General features: G+C 44.3%; 1 protein-coding gene across 2 annotated transcripts in view; it reads left to right on the forward strand.

Annotated features, from left to right (window-relative positions):
• gse1b (Gse1 coiled-coil protein b) overlaps positions 1–20000 on the forward strand; it is a 233381-nt gene that overhangs the window by 213246 nt on the left and 135 nt on the right. Inside the window, exons 4-17 of one of the 2 annotated variants that reach the window (XM_060878824.1) lie at positions 1994–2202; positions 5660–5817; positions 5949–6149; positions 6431–6595; positions 6746–7122; positions 8488–8821; positions 10841–11421; positions 11749–11861; positions 12069–12327; positions 13495–13608; positions 14798–15187; positions 15569–15868; positions 16882–16985; positions 17404–20000. The exon at positions 17404–20000 is cut by the window's right edge and continues 135 nt beyond it. In XM_060878824.1, coding sequence (XP_060734807.1) covers positions 1994–2202; positions 5660–5817; positions 5949–6149; positions 6431–6595; positions 6746–7122; positions 8488–8821; positions 10841–11421; positions 11749–11861; positions 12069–12327; positions 13495–13608; positions 14798–15187; positions 15569–15868; positions 16882–16985; positions 17404–17541 — 3443 coding nt within the window. In that variant the 3' untranslated portion in view covers positions 17542–20000. Of the gene's footprint in view, positions 1–1990; positions 2203–5659; positions 5818–5945; positions 6150–6430; positions 6596–6745; positions 7123–8487; positions 8822–10840; positions 11422–11748; positions 11862–12068; positions 12328–13494; positions 13609–14797; positions 15188–15568; positions 15869–16881; positions 16986–17403 lie in introns of both variants that reach the window. The other variant, XM_060878823.1, reaches the window with a different exon arrangement.

Consider the following 20000-nt stretch of genomic DNA (forward strand, 5'->3'; position numbering starts at 1 on the left):
TATTGATTCATTCCTTCTCTGTCTGTCACGATGTGTGACGTTCTGTATCAGGAAATAAACCGGATAAACAGATCTGAGAAAAAAAATAAAATGAGAAATGATTGACAGCTTTTGCAAGGACGAACAGTGAGCCAACGAGTACTTATATTTATATATCGTCGCTGTAGGGCGGAAACCTCGTATCTCCAAAACCGTTATTTTTCAGGAAATTAAAAAAAACGCCGTACCTTATCTGCAGTGCACAGGGTTTAGTCCGCGTTACAGTGGATTGTCTTGTGCTAAATTCCTGTCCTCAGACGAGCACCAGAACTAGCGGGGGTCAAGATTTTTTTTTTCTTTGAGCCCAGTGTTTTGAAGACATTTACCTCAGAAGACGTGTTGATTCGTTGCGACTCTTCTTGAGGAGAAATATGCCGTGAAGCTCTCCCACGGAGTGAGGAAGAGGTGGACAGTTGAAGTGTCCAATGGAGTTATGAGATTTGCGCTCAAGCTATTTTCAAGACTTTAGATTGGTTAATAACTTGTAAAAATAACAGACCCACGTGGAGACTGACCAATAGCATCCATATGTGAAAAAATATGAAATTGACCAAATTTGGACATACGAGGTTTCCGCCCGACAGCGACGATATGTATGTGTATATGTGTGTGTGTGTGTGTGTGTGTGTGTGTGTGTATACATTTTATATATGTATATATACATTTTATATATATATATATATATCTGTTTGTTATGTAACAAATATAGCGTTGTTTATATTTTTGAATTAAAACACTTTATTTTATTTTTACATTTTATACATTTTATCTCTTTTTTTCTCATTTTATCTTTTTTTTTTTTTTAAATGTCTTTTTTTAGCAGATCTTTCTATAAAAAAAACTTCTAAAAAATGAGTAAAAAGTCTAAACATGTGCTTAATAATAGACTTTATTAGATAAATATTTAGGAAAGACGGCTTGCGTGATCACCAACACTCCCCCGGTAAACTAAACAAATCCGAATGACTTCAGTAGCCTTCATGGCAGCTTCACACTCGCTCTTGGCGTCTCAGCAGCTCCATGAAGGTGAAACCTGTGATGCTTTTCCAACAAAAATCTCCTTCTGTACACCAAGAACTTGGCTGCAAAATGACTTGTTTTGGGAAGACCTTCATACACCAACACCTACATCACTATTTTTATTTTCATTACATTTTTCTGTTTGTCTGTATATATGTTTTAAGATATTATTTACTGTAGTGATGGAACGATTAAAGCGGCGATACGTCATTATTTTACAGCGAAACCCAGGCCTTACTGTAATCAACAAGCTGACCTTGTTCCATCTGATAAAAGCATTTCTCTCGTATCTTGCCGTTAGGGCAAAGGGGCGGGGCTTAATTCTGGGCCAGAATGATAAAGAAAAATAAATGCAAACAAACCTGAAATGAAGAAACTCGATCAATTGCGTATGAATCTTTGAAACAAAATTTGAAAGCTTTATTATTTATGTTTTAGAATAACGTTTGCATCACAGACCTACAGTCACTTTTAAATGTTACACGTTGCAGCTTTAAGAGACGACGAGCGTTAACGCTGCAAAACGTTTTTTACTTTTTTTAAAGAAATGAAATATTTGACTTGTTTATAATAAAAGAATTAGTGTTTGTTTCTGGGGTTTGGACGCTCTTTGATCTCGGTAATGTATCAGTGACTGATGTGTGTGTCAGATTTATGTGTTTGTCTTAAATGAGACTGTTGCCGTATTCGTTCCAGTGCGTGTGCGTGTGTGTGTGTGTGTGTAAGAGAGAGAGAGGAAACAAGCGTGTGGGTGTGTGTATGGCAGCTCTGAGACTGTGCGGTTTCCTGTGTGTTTTCTCACTTTGACAAGCTACAGTCATCATATGGCACTTGCAGAGAGAGTGAAGCGGCTCAGGATCATGATCGATATCAGCAGGGGAAAAAAAAAACATTAGTAATCGCTTTGTTTTTGTATTTTTTATTTTCTCAGCAGGTTCCTCCATCAGTAGCGAGTCCTCCCCTGTCTCTTCTCCAGCCACAAACCAGAGCTCTCCAGTGAGCACGCCAAAGCGCGGTCCCCTCGGGCCCGTCATAGTGCCCCCTGGAGGCCACAACGTGCCCAGCACCCCACCGGTGGTCACCATCGCCCCTACCAAAACGGTCAACGGCCTGTGGAGGAGCGAGAGCCGCCCTGTTCGAGAGGTAACAGCCTCCTCACACCTAATTCTGTACACACAGGTTTGTTGCATTAATATTGTCTTGATTTCCCTGCTATTATTAATCCTACTGTTTATTTACAAATTGTGTTCATTCTTAGCTTAAAACTTTGTGCTCCTTACATTTGCAGTCTGATTTAAAAATGACCTACTACTTTAACATCTTTAATTGTTTTCAAAAATTTCTAATTTTTAATTTTTCTGTACCTCGTTACTAGCTTTATGCTACAGAACATCATTTCTAAACACTGTTTGTGAAATTATTCTACATAATACACATTTTTTATGAAGGTTTTGCTTTATAAATCCTTTTCCAATAAATAACCACTTAAACTGTTTAATGATTTGATCAAATCCCACACAGCGTATACATCCGTGTTGAGTTCCAGTCCTTTTTAACGAATGTTAAGCTGTTTAACGTCTGTTCTAAATGCCTTCGGGGGAATTTGATCCTGTGTAACTTTGATCTGAAGCTGGATCGTTTTAATCGGAAATGTCTGTATATACGAACTTTAGACTGTGTAACGTCGATTCTAAATCAATTCACACACAATGTGCACACTTAATCACACACACACTTGTTTGTCGAGGGATTAGTGGCTTAACGACACGCCATGGCAGAATGTCAGAGACATATGTGCATGTGACACAGCTTCCCCTCCCCACCACGTGAAACAATACCGAAAGGCCACCGGGTTGAAGGATTCGACAACAACCGACATCTGTGCCCAACCCCAAACGGCACACACACATACACACGTCCCATAACCCCCCCAATCCTCACAGCAGTCAAGTGCATCCTTCTATCCTCTCTTTCTCTCTCTCTCTCTCTCTCTCTCTCTCTCTCTCTTTCTCTCTCTCTCTCTCTCTCTCTCTCTCCTTTCTTCTAAAGAATTACACACATGCTCTAATCCTTCTTGTTTGCATGCACTAATGTTAACGGCAGCCGAACTCGTTACCTAAGAGGCGAGTTCGCAGGTTGTGAAAGCCACGGCCATCATCTGTTCCCCGCTCCGGCTTCCTTCTGACCTCTACGACCGACTCCGTTAGCCCGGGGTTTCAGTAGAGGTCGGAGGTCAATACGAGAGTATGCTTCAGCTTCGGCTTCGGTTTCAGCTTCTGACACGGACAAAACGAGTGAAATGAACTTTACTGTTGAGTAAACATGTTATCCATATAGGAACTGTTCATTACGCTGGGTGTGCTGTCAGAGTGTGTGTGTGTGTGTGTGAGAGACAGAGAGAGAGCGAATGAGACAAGACGGAGAGTGGCTTTGCTCTCGGTGAAAGCTGCCGTTCTGCTGCTGCAGCTTGTAATTGCTTCTTAATTGCCAATTCGGATTTATCGCTCCATCTGAGTGACGCCAGCGTATGCCGTACTGATGCGCACGGTTTCCCCAGCGCTTTATCATGGGGAGGGCAAGGGGCAGGCGTTCACATGCTGTGTGTGCGTGTGTCTTGTGGGTTTGCAGATGCTTTATTTTAAATGGAGAGTGCATTCTGCTGTGAGTGTATAGTTCAGAGAAAGGTGAGGGTCACTTTAAGACAGTAAGAACACACACTCAGAGTCGATCACTTTTGAACTAAGATACACCGTTTTAAATGACGGTTCTTAATTTGTCTTAGATTGATTGTCGTTTGTTTGTTTTTTTTTATCTTTATCTGTATATATCTGACCACACTGGGGAGTTTTGGAGCGAGATTCAATGCGTGTTTTGCTCGCCGCTGAACAAGGTTACTTCGAGGGTCATACTTCATCACAGGCAGACAAAAGACACAAAGGCGGAGCAGGGCCAGGCAGCAGACAGGCCTCGGGCTCCTAACACAGCACATGCTCTTTCATTTTTAATGTGTGCAGGCCCACCACACACCTGCTGGCCCTCTGAGACACACACACACACACACAAACACACGTACACACACACCGTGCCAGAGGTAACGTGGTGCAGAACTCTGAGGGTGCTAAAGACAAAATGGCCAGCAGAGGGCACTGGTGTGTGTTTTTTAGAAAAGGAAGCCGATTTTAAACGTGAATTCTTTAGTGTTTTGTTTTTTTGTTTCATCGTCGTAAAATAGTCAGTTTTAACATTCCAGTAAATTTCTATACGCAACACTAATCACGATACAACAAAAATAAAACCAGTATATATTCTTTAGTAATGGCTAATTAAAACGAATGAATTCATACTGACCAATTTTATTGTTCATCGTTTGATGTATATGTTTTGTAAATATATCTGATTCTGTTGGTTTAAATAAAATAACAGTAATCTCGAGGGCCGTACGATCTCCAAACCAGCTCACAAAACTCGCAGTTGCCTCAAGGCACAAAGTCAAACACTGCCATCTTAATGAGGCAGATTAAAAAGAAATTAAGACTTCTTACAATTTGCGGTAGGGAGTCATTGAACAGGGAGCATCAGATCCCTTCTTCTCTCAACTGTGTGCTGAACAGATGTCGTGTAAAAGCAGAAATGGACGTCGTGCCATTTTCTTGCAGCGAGAACCACGATGCACACGTCCAAAGCCATCTATTTGATTTACAGCGTGGAAATCTCCTCTCCGAGGGCCTGTATTGCTTCTTTATGGCGTTCAATCGGCATGAGATGCTGCGGCTAAATGTCAGCAGATGAGCCACAAATAAAAAAAGAAAAGCAGCACTAATAGACGGGGGTGTAGCATTCTACATCGCCCGAGCCGTCTCTGTGATACTCGCAGTGGAGGTAGGAAACCGGGAGGGGGTTTGAGATGCCTCTGATTTTGACTTCTTTTGACGTATCTGAAGCACTTTTCTGCCTGGGTGCACATCAGCGAGTGACCCTCCTCCTTCTCGTCCCCGCGAGCGCTTACAAAGCCATTAGCAGTGCCGGGTACTCAGGAGAGGCAGGAGGGGTCAGGGGGCATGTGTGGGCGCCGACTCGCTGCTAAGTGGAGAGCGTTAAACAGAGAGATAAAGAGGAACTGACAGGGAGGAGGTACAAGCACCAGAGGCATTTAATATTACATGTGAGCAGTGTTGAGTGGTGACGGGTCATTGGCTGGGACACAGAGGTAATGGTGCTCTAAATGGGCTTTTCTCCAGAGGAACGCTGCCAAAAGGATGTCCACAGTTTCACACAGCTTCACTCAGCATTCCCTCCCCACCTGTCTGCGTCGCTCCGACTCGGAGGCGTCCGTACGCCTCGCCTTTTCTTCCTCAAGTCTCACTACATACATCTGCTGCTCTTCGCCGTAACTCTGTGGCGACTCGTTCGTCTCAGTGGCTCTGTCTGAACTGCTTGTGTAGGTTCTGTGCCAAGAGAAAGTCTTTATAGATTTCAAGGTTCTTATTAAAAGCGCTGTGTGTGTGTTGCTGTAAGACTAATCTAACGAGACAAGTGTGTCATTCTCAGTATCTCCACTGCATTAAAGCTTTCTATCTCTCTGAATTTGCCTTTCTCACAGTCAGAGTCGGGCCCCCGTGGTGTCAGTCGAGAGCGTTTGCCGCCTGAGGCTCAGGAAAAGGGCGGCCCTTCTGTTCCAGCCCACCTCATAGGAAATCCGTACGCGTTTGGCCTGACGTCTGGATCTGTGATGCAGGATTCACGCTTTCAACCCCTTAAGTAAGTATGACTTTCTAAAACACACTGAGGGACCAGGGATTGGTTCACGCCCACGCTGGCACCAGAACATCCCTAGTTTTGGAAGGCCGACAGCGCCGACACCCGTAAATGAATCTTTTTACGTCTAGCAGCCTGCAAAGGCAGATGCCCCATGGCGTGCCCCCCACCGGCGTACCAGAGGAGTACCTGCGCGGTTTCCGTCCATACGCTACGGCCGAGGACCTGCGCATGCCCTCGCTGCCCATGGGCCTGGACCCGGCTGCAGCTGCGGCTGCTGCCGCTAATTATTATCACCCCAGCTACCTGGTTCACCCCTCATTCTCCCCTTACAGGTAACAGCATACATGATCCCCCTTTTCTTTGTTATTCAGTATCTATCTATCTATCTATCTATCTATCTATCTATCTATCTATCTATCTATCTATCTATCTATCTATCTGGATAGTTATGCAAATTTCATCAACACAAACACAAAATTAGTTTTTTATAAAAACAAATATCTAGACTGGAGTGTTTTTAACCCATTAAGCCTCCTATTGCCTCATGACACAGCCACATCCCTCAGGAGAATAACTGTCTACACCCTTTTCTCTTTTCCTGTCTCTCTCTAAGGATGGACGATCCGTTCTTGTCCGCACTGAGGTCTTCATTTTATCCTTTACCTGCAGGGGGCGCTCTGCCCCCACTGCACCCATCTGCCATGCCCATGCATCTCCCAGGGGTGCGTTACCCTGGTGACCTCAGCCATGCCTCGCTGTCCAGTCTGCAGTCTGAGAGGTAAACGAGCGCACACACACACACACACACACGTATACACATATATATATATATCTCTCTCAAATATATTTCTGAGTGTTATGAAAGCTGTTCCTGACCTCACCCCATCCCCCCTTTTTTCCTCTTCCTTCGTGTGTCATCTCTCCCCAGGCTCCATATGGAAGATGAGCTTCGTCATAGAGAAAGGGAGCGCGAAAGGGAGCGCGAGCGGGAAAAGGACCGGGAGCGAGAGGCAGAGCGAGAGAAAGAGCGAGAACGAGAGCGGGAGCGAGAACGAGAGCGAGAAAAGGAGCTCGAGAGGGAGAGGGAGCGGGAAAGAGAAAGGGAGCGGGAGAGAGAGAAAGAAAGAGAGCGGGAGAGGGAGAGAGACAGAGAGCTGGAGAGACAGAAGGAGAGAGCAGCACGAGAGAAGGAGCTTCAGGTGTCCAAGGCCATGGAGGGTCACTACCTGGCTGAGCTCCACGCTCTGAGAGGACAGGCAGAGGAACGAGTGAAGGCTGCCGAGAGACTCACTCCTAACAGAGCAGGTAACACAGGGACGTGTGATGTATCACGTTTTATCTTACTGTATATACTGTGCTATGCTATACTCTACTACACAATACTAAACTACACTCTACTATACTAACCTGTACTATACTATACTGTACTATACTATACTACACTATACTACACTATACACTACTATACTACACTACACACTACTAGACCACACTATACTACACACACTATACTACACTATACTACACAAACTATACTACACTACTACACCACACTATACTACACTATACTACACTATACACTACTATACTACACTACACACTACTAGACCACACTATACTACACACACTATACTACACTATACTACACAAACTATACTACACTACTACACCACACTATACTACACTATACTACACTATACACTACTATACTACACTACACACTACTAGACCACACTATACTACACACACTATACTACACAAACTATACTACACTACATACTACTACACCACATTATACTACACACACTATACTACATTATACACTACTATACTACACTACTACACCACACTATACTACACTATACACTACTACACCACACTAAACTACACTATACACTACTATACTACACTACACAATACTACACCACACTGTACTACACACACTATACTACACTATACACTACTATACTACACACACTATACTACACTACACACTACTACACCACATTATACTACACACACTATACTACACTATACACTACTATACTACACTAGACACTACTACACCACACTATACTACACACACTATACTACACTACACACTACTACACCACATTATACTACACACACTATACTACACTATACACTACTACACCACATTATACTACACACACTATACTACACTATACATTACTATACAGCACTATACACAACTACACAGCAATATACTACACACACTATACTACACTATACACAACTACACAGCAATATACTACACCACACTATACTACACTAAGACTAACACACGAGTGCACTTAGAGTTGTCTTATCATGCTCCAGGTCTTGTGAAATGATATAGTATGGTGGAATGGAATGTGATATAACAAAGTATAGCATTGTATAGTACAGTATAGCATAATGTAATGTAGTGTAAAGTTAATAAAGCTGGTATATTGTAGTATAATAAAAATGTAGTATACCAGGTGTAGTGTCTTATAAAATGTAATAAAATATAGAATACATCACTGTACTAACACAATATTAAGTTATTGATCTGCACTAGATAAACATTATATTAGATACACAACATGTGGACACCTGACCATCACGTCTATATGGTTTGCTTGTTGCACTTCCGTCTCCCTCTAAACAAGTGTGTTTCCTCTCCAGATAAAACCAAAGAGCCCACCCTCCCTGCTCCTAAACCAATCCAGGCTGGCCTGCACCCTTCAATAAGCTCCTCCCACCATCCGGTGCCCACTCTGATTTCCGCACATGGCATGTACCTAGGACCAGGTGGGACGGGACCCGGTGCTCTGACGCCCGCCATGATACTGCAGCGCAACAACGAGGAGGAGAGGTGGCTGGCTCGGCAGAGGAAACTGCGGCAGGAGAAAGAGGACAGACAGTACCAAGTGTCTGAGTTTCGCCAGCAGGTTCTGGAGCAACATCTAGACATTGGCCGGCCAGGAGATGTGCCTGAACTACGGAACGAGGGGCCGAGGTACAGAGGCTTACATTTTAGGGATTAAAAGAACCTTACACTCGCTTATATGTTGTTTTGCTTGAGGAATTGTACACTGCTACAAAAAGAGCTTAGTTTGTGATGTCACCTATATGCAAATGAGCTGATGACATGGTATCTGAGAATATATATTTAAGCAACTCGAGATATATCTTAGTTATTTAGATTTAATTTTCAAACTATTTTTTTTGTCATTTGAAAGAGCACAACAGGGTACGGTTTCTCTGACTTTTTCGGTGACAGTGTACACTTCTCGTTTCCATGGCGACATAGCGTTTATTTGGGAAGCCGCACTATTCTTGGTGTCCGTGTTACTCTGGGTTTTGGCATCGCTGCAGGGTGGCTGTTTGAAGTGCGTGTGCATGCAGAGAGAGAGAGAGAGAGAGAGAGAGAGAGAGAGAGAGAGAGACAGAGAGAGAGACAGAGATAGAGACAGAGATAGAGAGAGACAGACAGACAGACAGAGATAGAGACAGACAGACAGAGAGAGAGAGATAGAGAGAGAGAGACAGACAGACAGAGATAGAGAGAGAGACAGACAGACAGAGATAGAGAGAGAGACAGACAGACAGAGATAGAGAGAGAGACAGACAGACAGAGATAGAGAGAGAGACAGACAGACAGAGATAGAGAGAGAGACAGACAGACAGAGATAGAGAGAGAGACAGACAGACAGAGATCGAGAGAGAGACAGACAGACAGAGATAGAGAGAGAGACAGACAGACAGAGATAGAGAGAGAGACAGACAGACAGAGATCGAGAGAGAGACAGACAGACAGAGATCGAGAGAGAGACAGACAGACAGAGATAGAGACAGACAGAGATAGAGACAGACAGAGATAGAGACAGACAGACAGAGATCGAGAGAGACAGACAGACAGACAGAGATCGAGAGAGACAGACAGACAGACAGACAGAGATAGAGACAGACAGACAGAGAGACAGAGATAGAGACAGACAGACAGAGATCGAGAGAGAGAGACAGACAGACAGAGATCGAGAGAGACAGACAGAGATAGAGACAGACAGACAGACAGAGATAGAGACAGACAGACAGAGATAGAGACAGACAGACAGACAGAGATAGAGACAGACAGAGATAGAGACAGACAGACAGACAGAGATAGAGACAGACAGAGATAGAGACAGACAGACAGAGATAGAGACAGACAGACAGAGATAGAGACAGACAGAGATAGAGACAGACAGACAGAGATAGAGACAGACAGACAGAGATGGAGACAGACAGACAGACAGAGATAGAGAGTGAGGAATTGTCTTTGATTTTGACAGCACTAGAGGAAGTGACTGTGTTCCCAGATGATTTTTTTTTTGTATTGTTTCCTTTGTATTACTCATTTCTGATCCGACAAGCCTCATTACACACTCACACACACTCATGATGCTGATAATTATTGTTTAACCTGTTGAGGCTCTGACCTCAGCGATAGTCACACATGGGAACCTCCGCACTTTGTTTACAGTCGGCTTTTCTACCTGCGTAACACGAGCTCTTGCTTTTGTTGCATTCGAGAGGTCAGATCCCGTGAAAGACTTAGTGGTGGTTTTACGGATGAGTGAACCTGTGTGTGTGTGTGTTTGTGTGTGTGTTTGTGTGTGTGTGTGTGTGTGAGACCCACACTGATAATTACAGCTCTCGTGTGATCAGATGTCTCAGGACGCTCTGATCTGATTAGCTTCTTTGAGGGTTAAGGACATATTTAATGAAGGAGTCTCAACCACAGAAAGCCATTTTTGTACAATCGACTTTATTTTTAAATGTGTGGGGTTTTTTTTAGCTATTATCATTTCTGTAGGTTCCACGTGGGGCAAAATGAATGTTTTTGTTTTTTTTTTTTTTCCAGGGAATTTCTATTTAATCTTGTGAAAACCTGTTCTAGCTTTTTATAACGAGACTTTATGTTTAAAGATGTCAATATTGTTTAATTTACTTTGTCTTGTATATTAACATTTGCAGCTCTTTGTTTTCCACACAGGCCCATTCCAAACCACCAGGAACCCGGCAGCAGAGAGCGCGATCGTGAGCGGGATATCCTCCCCCTCCTCAGCGGTCCTCCACCTCTCATCTCCCCCAAACCTCATGCCCCTGCTCCACCCACCACCCTCTGGAACCCAGCAGCGACAATAGAGACCTCCACGGAGTCAAGGCGGACTCTACACGAGCCACATTCAGGTCCCTACGACATCAGCCGCCTTGCTCCGCCTCCCACCAAAACCGAGCGCCATTTCAGCTCGGAAAAGCCTAAAGACGGACACGAGAAGTTCCCACTCGTCCGGCCTACGGGGTTCTCGGAGACCCGCCCTTTCCTGGCTGAGCTGGAGAAATCCACACAGTCCTTTTTAAACCAGCAGAGGGCAGCGCTGAGTCTGAGCACACAATACGGCGAGCTGAGCGGTACTCTGAAGAGCAGTGCTGTCCATAAAGGCCTTTCGGGACCACCGACGAGGCCGGGAAGCGATACAGTGCTCGTGTACGACGAATATCTGCAGCTGCATCGACGACCGGTTAGCAAACTGGACCTGGAGGAGAGGAGGAGGAGGGAAGCGAGAGAGAAAGGTGGGTTGTGTTTTAGCATTGAGGTAAATGTTGGATTCAGATTAGAATCTGTCTTGGAATTACAATATAAATATAAACAATATGCGTATGTAGACCCATGTATCTGCGTCTTGATTACAGCCTCATGCGTGTACGAGTGACAAATATTTCCATCCACGATATAAAATGGTCTTTTTCACATCCATTCAAGAAGTGAAAGCAGATAAAGGGTCATGGTTTCTGACACACAGCTTAACTCCCTCTTGTTATCAAGTGTCTAGAATGTTAATAACCCATCATGTGTGTTGAATCGAGCGCTGAGTGACTCGGGCATGCTGTCGTACGCAGGGTATTACTACGAGCTGGATGACTCGTACGACGAGAGCGATGAAGAGGAGGTGAGAGCTCATCTCCGGAGAGTGGCCGAGCAACCGCCACTCAAACTGGACGACTCCACTGAGGTAATGCAGTGCTGCACACTCAAAAAGGCACTTCACACACACACACACACACCACTTTAATGCTGTATGGGTGATAATTAAAGCACTGGAAAAAAAAAATCCTCTCTCTCTTTCTCTCTCGTTCTGTCTCTCTCTCTCTCTCTCTCTCTCTCTCTCTCTCTCTCTCTCTCTCTCTGTCTCTCTCTGTGCTCCTCACTCTGGCTATAGAAGTTGGAGTTTCTGCGGATGTTCTGTTTGACCACCATGTCTCGGCGAGAGGAGCTGATGGAACATAAAAGGAGGAAGAGGAGGAGGATGCTCCGGGAACGAAGCCCTTCGCCTCCGGCTGTGGCCAGCAAGCGCCTGCCTCCACCGCTTAGCACTCGCTTCACTCCTGAGGAGATGGACAACAGCCCGGAGCTGGAGGCCAAAAAACGCTTTCTCACCATGTTCAGCCTCAATCACCTGAGCATGCAGCAGAGGAAAGGTATATAGTGTATGCACACACACACACCTCACAACACACACACTCACACCTCACAACACACACCTCACAACACACACACACACACACCTCACAACACACACACTCACACCTCACAACACACACCTCACAACACACACACACACACCTCACAACACACACACTCACACCTCACAACACACACCTCACAACACACACACACACACCTCACAACACACACACACACACACCTCACAACACGCACACACACCTCACAACACACACACCTCACAACACACACACACACACACACACACCTCACAACACACACACACACCTCATAACACACACACACCTCACAACATACACACACACCTCACAACACACACACACCTCACAACACACACACACACCTTACAACACACACACCTCACCACACACACCTCACCACACACACACACCTCACAACACACACACACACACACACACACCTCACAACACACACACACCTCACAACACACCTCACAACACACACACACACGCCTCACAACACACACACACACCTCACAACACACACACACACCTCACAACACACCTCACAACACACACACACCTCAAAACACACACAACACACACAGTGTTGTTGAGTTTTTTGATCCAGTGCTAAAGTTTCAGTACTTAATTAAGACCAACATCAGATTTGTATTAATATCACGATCGTTTCTATAGTAACAGCTCATTCGGTGGAATTTGCTCCACATGATTATTAATACAGATAATAATTTTATGGACGGCGTCTCCAGTGTCAGTGCATTGGAACTGTTTTCCAACATCTTAAAAACTTAAAAACGTGCTTATTTGGGGGGGATTTTTGATCTGCTATAAACAGTCTAAAGTTTGTGAACTAACTGCAAAATGAAATGGATATTAGGAGGTATTTTTTGTATAACATCCTTGGTTTCAGGATTGTCTTAGAACAGCTCACACCCCAGTGTTTTATTCCGTTCAGCGATAATCCAGAAGCTTCTTTAACAGCCGTGTCGCTTGTACCGCTGAGACGGTACTGACGCGTTCATAAAGCCGTGCATCTCCAGCATGGTATAAAAGTGTGCCGCTCGTTCCTCTGACACACGCGGCTCTCACGTCTCACACGAGGCTCTGAAGTGTGTTTCCTTTATTTACTTCTGACAGAGAATGAGAGAGTGGTGGAGCTGCTGCACGCCATTAAACAGAAAAGTGTGACTCTAGACACCATTAGGCATAATCCTTTCCCGCTGTGTAAGAGCCCGCTGCTCCATCAGCCTGGTAAGGTGTATACACACACACACACACACACACACACACACACACTGAATTCTCAATCCTGATTGGTCAGCATCAGTTCAGGTTGTAATTCAACTCGGGATTATGACAACGAAACCTCCTTCTGACGTGTTACCGTTTCTATGGTAACAACGTACTCAGGCACTGGTATCACACACACATACACACACACACACACGCACTGAATTCTCAATCCCGATTGGTCAGCATCAGTTCAGGCTGTAATTCAACTCACGGGATTATGACAACGAAACCTCCTTCTGACGTGTTAGCGTTTCTATGGTAACAACGTACTCAGGCACCGGTATCACACACACACACACACACACACACACACACACACACACACACACACACACACACACACGCACTGAATTCTCAATCCCGATTGGTCAGCATCAGTTCAGCCTGTAATTCAACTCACGGGATTATGACAACGAAACCTCCTTCTGACGTGTTACCGTTTCTATGGTAACAACGTACTCAGGCACCGGTATGGCTTCGTATAATTAGAAAGATAGTAATAATAAGATTAAAAGTGTTTCTAAGCAAAGAAGAAAATCTTCAGAGTCTTTACAGGACATGATGCGCTTTTGTCGCCTTAATTAACATTAAGAGAAACCTATTTATCTATAGCTGTATTATAACCACTCAGAATCGGCACTGATTCGATTCGTGGACGTTTAAACCCATCATTAAATGTAACTATAAAGGGATAAAAAGGATGACTTTGGTTAATAAACTGCTGGATTCTAAGAGGAATAAAACACTGGAGGATGTGAATGTTACAGCTGTTACAGGAAACCTGTACAATCAGGATGGTAACAGTAACTAATTCACTAGCTTGTTGTTCTTGATTTAACACCAGAGCCTGATTTCTTTTTGTGTTTGCACACCATGATGAGAGAGACAACATGGCGTTTGTGCTGCACTCACTGCTCCTGTCTCTAGTGTTCTCAGTCTCATTAAACCAGATGGTGTGTATTGTGTACAGTGACAGCTCCAGATGTTGAACGTGGATTTCTTCTTGGTTCCTTTATTTCTTTAATAAATACTGCTTTACACCCTTAAGTTTCTTGTAAAAGCGTCATACCTGGTTTTATTCACGCGTACGACACTGTACGCTGAGGATCTCTGAGGATTTTTGTTTCTTGTGTGTGTCGCTTCGTAGATTCTTCCTCATCGCAGTCTCCAGGTCAGTCAGGCAAGTCAGTCAGCGCCAGACCCTCGAGTCCTCCACCTCCGTCTGCCGGACCTCCAGCCGAGCCTTCCTCCGCTCCACCTCCCGAGCACCTCAGACCCGTCTCTGAACCGCTCAGACCGAAGGACACGCCCCCTCCCCTGTCGTACGCCGACAAAAAGCGCGGCAGCGACGTAATCCTGAGCAAAAAGTCCTCTAGCCTGCTGAACAGTGTGCGTCCTCCGGCGCATCCAAAAGACGGCGCGGGAACCGTGAACGGCCGGACCAAGACGTGGGAGAGCTTCACAGCCGAGGAGTTCGCCCAGCAGTTCCACGAGTCGGTGCTGCAGTCCACTCAGAAAGCACTGCAGAAGCACAAAGGTTAAACATTAGACTTTAGATCCCAGAACAATTCATTTTTGAGTTTATTTTCATAAAATTATTTTGAATAAATCAAATACAAGTTTGTTATACAATATCTTTTTATATAATGTGTTTTTGTGTTTTAAAAAGATATTTATTATTATATTTATTAAATATTAAAGACCTGTCAGTCTTCTTTAACAAATTCTTTAAATACAGTACATTAGTTGACATTTTACATTGGTACCAAAAACCAAAAATGTAATTTTCATCAAAGAAAGAGCAAATCCTATGAAGTTTAAAGTCGAATATGAAGACGAATATTTTAATATTTATTAAAATCTATATTGTATCCATTTTTTTTAATAACACAATCTGTTTTCTGTCTCCTTCCACCAGGTGGCGTCTCGGTCATCTCCGAACCCAACCACACGCTGGACTCCACGGTGCACTACAACATCCCGGAGCTGCAGGGTGGCCCGGGCCGCAGCACACACCCTCACACGCACCCTTCGGTTCAGCCCAACGGTCTGCACTGCCCTCCAGCAGCCCGGAGAGACGTACCGCCACGCCCCGAACTCTCCACTGAGGAAGACTCAGATGAACTGGAGGAGGAAGAGGAGGAAGAGGAAGAGGCTCCGGGACATCGGTGGAACGGGATCGAGTCCATCTTCGAAGCGTATCAAGAATATGTTGAAGGTGAGGAGCTGATATCAGAGCCGTCATGATCATCACACCGCCACTAACATCTGTATCGGCACAGCTGGATAAACATGAAGACGCAATAAACGAGTAGATGTTTCATTTCACTTTCATTTCACTTTCATTTCACTTTCATTTCACTTTCTTTTATTATTTTATTATTACTTTCTCACTTAATCACTGCAAAAAATTACATACATTTAATAAAAAGTGTCATTAACACCAGAATGTTTCAGAAGAGCTTTAAGTCCCTCGCAGAAATGAAGACAAAACCAAGCAATATAATAGCAGCAGGTGGATGACGTGTGTGAGTGAGTGTGTGAGTGAGTGTGTGAGTGAGTGTGTGAGTGAGTGAGTGTGTGAGTGAGTGTGTGTGTGAGTGTGTGTGTGAGTGTGTGTGTGAGTGTGTGTGTGAGTGTGTGTGTGAGTGTGTGTGTGAGTGTGTGTGTGCGAGTGAGTGTGCGAGTGAGTGTGCGAGTGAGTGTGCGAGTGAGTGTGCGAGTGAGTGTGCGAGTGAGTGTGCGAGTGAGTGTGAGTGTGCGAGTGAGTGTGCGAGTGAGTGTGCGAGTGCGAGTGAGTGTGCGAGTGCGAGTGAGTGTGCGAGTGCGAGTGAGTGTGTTCACTGGGAGGAGTTTAAAAGATAAATCCTGTGCTGGAGATTTCACCAGTTCAAGCAGGTTTGCACAAAAGCACAAAACTCTCAGCAGGTTGTATTACAACTTCAAGCACTTTTGGCTTCAACAGTCACTAAAGAACCTGTGAGGTCCTGGAGAGACGGATAAAGTTCACTGAGTACCTTCTGAGCTTCTTTATACTCAACCTGGTTCTTATTTAGTAGAAAACTAAAAGAAGACTGCACCTTATTGTGGTGTTCATTAGGCTGTCATTAGAGTGTGTTACTGTCGAGCAGAAGTGCAGGTCACTTACACTCTCTCTCTCTCTCTCTCTCTCTCTCTCTCTCTCTCTCTCTCTCTCTCTCTCTCTCTCTCTCTCTCTTTCTCTCATCTCAGAGCAAAATATCGAGCGTGAGGTTCTGCACAGTCAGTGCAGGAAGCTGGAAGCCCAACACTACAACCTCAGCCTGACTGCTGAACAGGTCTCTCACTCCATGGGGGTAAGTGTCACACACCCGAACAAATGATGATCTGTTGTCTGTGTAGCAGCACAACTTCAATAACTTACACCCTCAATAATGAGCATATAAATTTGTGTGTTTAAATCTGGCTGTTTTTGTTGTTGTTTTTTTTTTAAACACACAAATCCTGATGTTGAAGTTGTTTTTATTTACATTCTCAGCAGTGATGATAGACACGAAGGACAGTATTGTGTGTGAAAGAGCGAGAAAAATTTCACAATGACTAAACACAATGTACAAGTGAAATCAATCTATCAGTCAGTCACTGAATCAGAAACACCTACAGCTTCTGTAACACCTTTTTAGATTAAAAAAATAACCCAAAATAAAATGAACTATCTAACGATCGAGCTCTGAAACGTTGGCTGATTTCTACCGACTCTCTGTTGTGCCACAGGAGCTGATGGCTCAGAAGCAGAAGCTGGCAGCTGAGAGAGAGAAGCTTCAGGCCGAGCTGGAGCACTTACGGAAGTGTCTGAACATGCCGCATTCGGCCTGGAGCAGGGCTCACTTCAAGGGATATCCTCCCAGGTGACATCACTCGGGAATCACCTGCGCTTCATCCATCCCCTCTTCCTTTTCCTTCTTTTCTAACGCCCGGACTCCGCCCCCCCTCCGGTCCTCCACGAAAGAAAGAGGACGGAGGTTTGGAGAGATGGTGCACGGTGAGGACGCTGAGAAGGACTGATGCTTAAAAGCCAATCTGACATAAATATGTGCCATGGAGGTGTAGGACAGGTGCCACGCCCGTTACCAAGCAACCCGCCCGGATCTCGCAGGAACGCTCCATGTCTCACACACACAGAAACACACACACACACACACACACACACACACACAGAGGTACAGATCTCACAGAAAAACTGACCGATCGCGTGACTCCCCAAAAACGTATATCGTCATGGCAACCGCACCATCTCACCTAAGGATCCGAGGAGCTTTTTAAACTGGAAATGCACTTACGAGAAGAACCCAGAGGAACTAACTACCTGGAGGTACTGTGTTATATAACAAGGAACTCCTTTCAAAAATGAAATGCACATTTTTGTCGTTGGGGGGGGAATAATAAAAATGAAAAAAAAAAACTTAAGGAAAGTTTTATTCAAGAAAAGATTTTTAAAGAGGCGCTTAAGCCTTGTATTGTAAATAGCGAAACAAAACGGAAAGGAATTTTTGTATGTTTTTATTACTTACTTTAATTGTTCTTTGAAGAAGGAAAAAAAAAATAGAAGAAGAAAAAAAAAGAAGCCTGCCATTTTTAAAGAAAAAAAAATATGCACATGCTTTTTAGGGCGTTAAGCTGGAGCCTTGCTTTTAGTGTTTGTATTGCTGCTGGTCAGGATAAAGGACGGAGGAAGAGCTCAGCGCACACCTGTGTGTGTGTGTGTGTGTGTGTCTGTGAAAGAGTGTGTGTGTGTGTGTGTGTAGCCTACCACAGTAGCGTCCGTCCCCGAAGGCAGAACGTCACCACTCTCCCGCTCCCTGCACTCTGGACTACTACCGTAGGCTCATGACCATTCTTTTTTTTTTTTATATATATATATATATATATATTTTATATAATTTTTTTTTTTTTTTTTTTACATTTGATGGTGAAACAGCATGCATTCTCTGCATTCAATCCCTTTTTTTGTATCTTAAAAATTTGTGTAATGTATGTTAAAACAGTGAGTACTGTGCCAAACGTACCCACAGAGCCACAAATCAGAATCACGCCATTAGTAACGCGAGCACTGACGGCCAAAAACGCTTTCACATCGACGCTAAGCTCGGTTTATCACGCGGAGCGTCAGTATTGTTAGTTAGCATCAAATATAATGTTTAATCACAGGGTGTGTACACGGGGGGGGTGTGTGTGTGTGTGTGTGTCCTCAGGTTAGAAGTACTTCAACCACACACACACACTGTTTAAATGACGTTCTACCCTAATTAGTGAGCATATAAAGTGAACGACACCATTTTTGGATTAACCCACGGCTCCTTATCGAGCTAAATATACGAGCTACAAAATTATTTTCGGTTTAAACGGCGTATAAATACGATGAAACTTTAACTATAATTATATTATTGAAAATCGTTTAACATGTTTTGTAACAAAAGAGCTCCATCTTAAACGACAAAGCAACAACTCTCCATCTTTATCATATATCTCATCAATTATGCCAGGATCTATGAATATGCATGATATGCAAATTAGAAACACCCCCACACATCCTCCTGCCTTTCCTTAATAGCTAGCTGGCTAGATGATTAAAGAAAATATATCTAAAGCGCATCGTCCTCATCCTTTAACATGATTGGTGCAAAGCTGTGGCTCTGTTAGTGACATCACAAACATAGCCCCGCCCCATAGAGTAGTTTTGTACAGAGAGACGTTTAACTGCACCTACAGTATATAAGGAGAAAATGTTACTCAAGACTTTTTTTTACAGATCTGCGTTTACGCTCTTAGGTATCACGGACCCAAAGAATCATAATCAATCAGCTCGCTCGAACGATTCATCTGACGTGATTCGTTGTCCTGTCTGCTAGCTTACTAACGCTACACTGTTGGATCTCCAAATCTCAGACTTCTGCCATGTTACTCGGCGTCTCTGTCGGCGCTCTCGTCCTGTCAGCAGTAGGCCAAACGTTGACATTCGGGTTGTTTAGCTCATCCCAGGTTCATGTTATTAGCTCTCAGGCTCACAGGATGGACCACATCTGCAGGTGATTCCATGTTTACAGACCCGAGGCTGGCCCTAAAGACCATCAATCATGTACAAGTGTGTGTGTGTGTGTGTGTGTGTGTGCGCTTGAGTGAGCACTACCACTGCCTGTCCAGGAACAGGGACACATCCTCACTCGCTCGCTCTGTCTCTCAGTGACTCTCGACCAACTAGCGCGCACACACACACACACACGCGCGCGCGCGCGCACACACACAGTAAATACCCCCCTCCCCCACCACCACCCCCTGAAACCCAGTGGAGGATGTCTAGATGCTGTGAAATC

The sequence above is a fragment of the Tachysurus vachellii genome, chromosome 9, assembly GCF_030014155.1.
Source record: "Tachysurus vachellii isolate PV-2020 chromosome 9, HZAU_Pvac_v1, whole genome shotgun sequence".
Classification (NCBI taxonomy): Eukaryota; Metazoa; Chordata; class Actinopteri; order Siluriformes; family Bagridae; genus Tachysurus; species Tachysurus vachellii.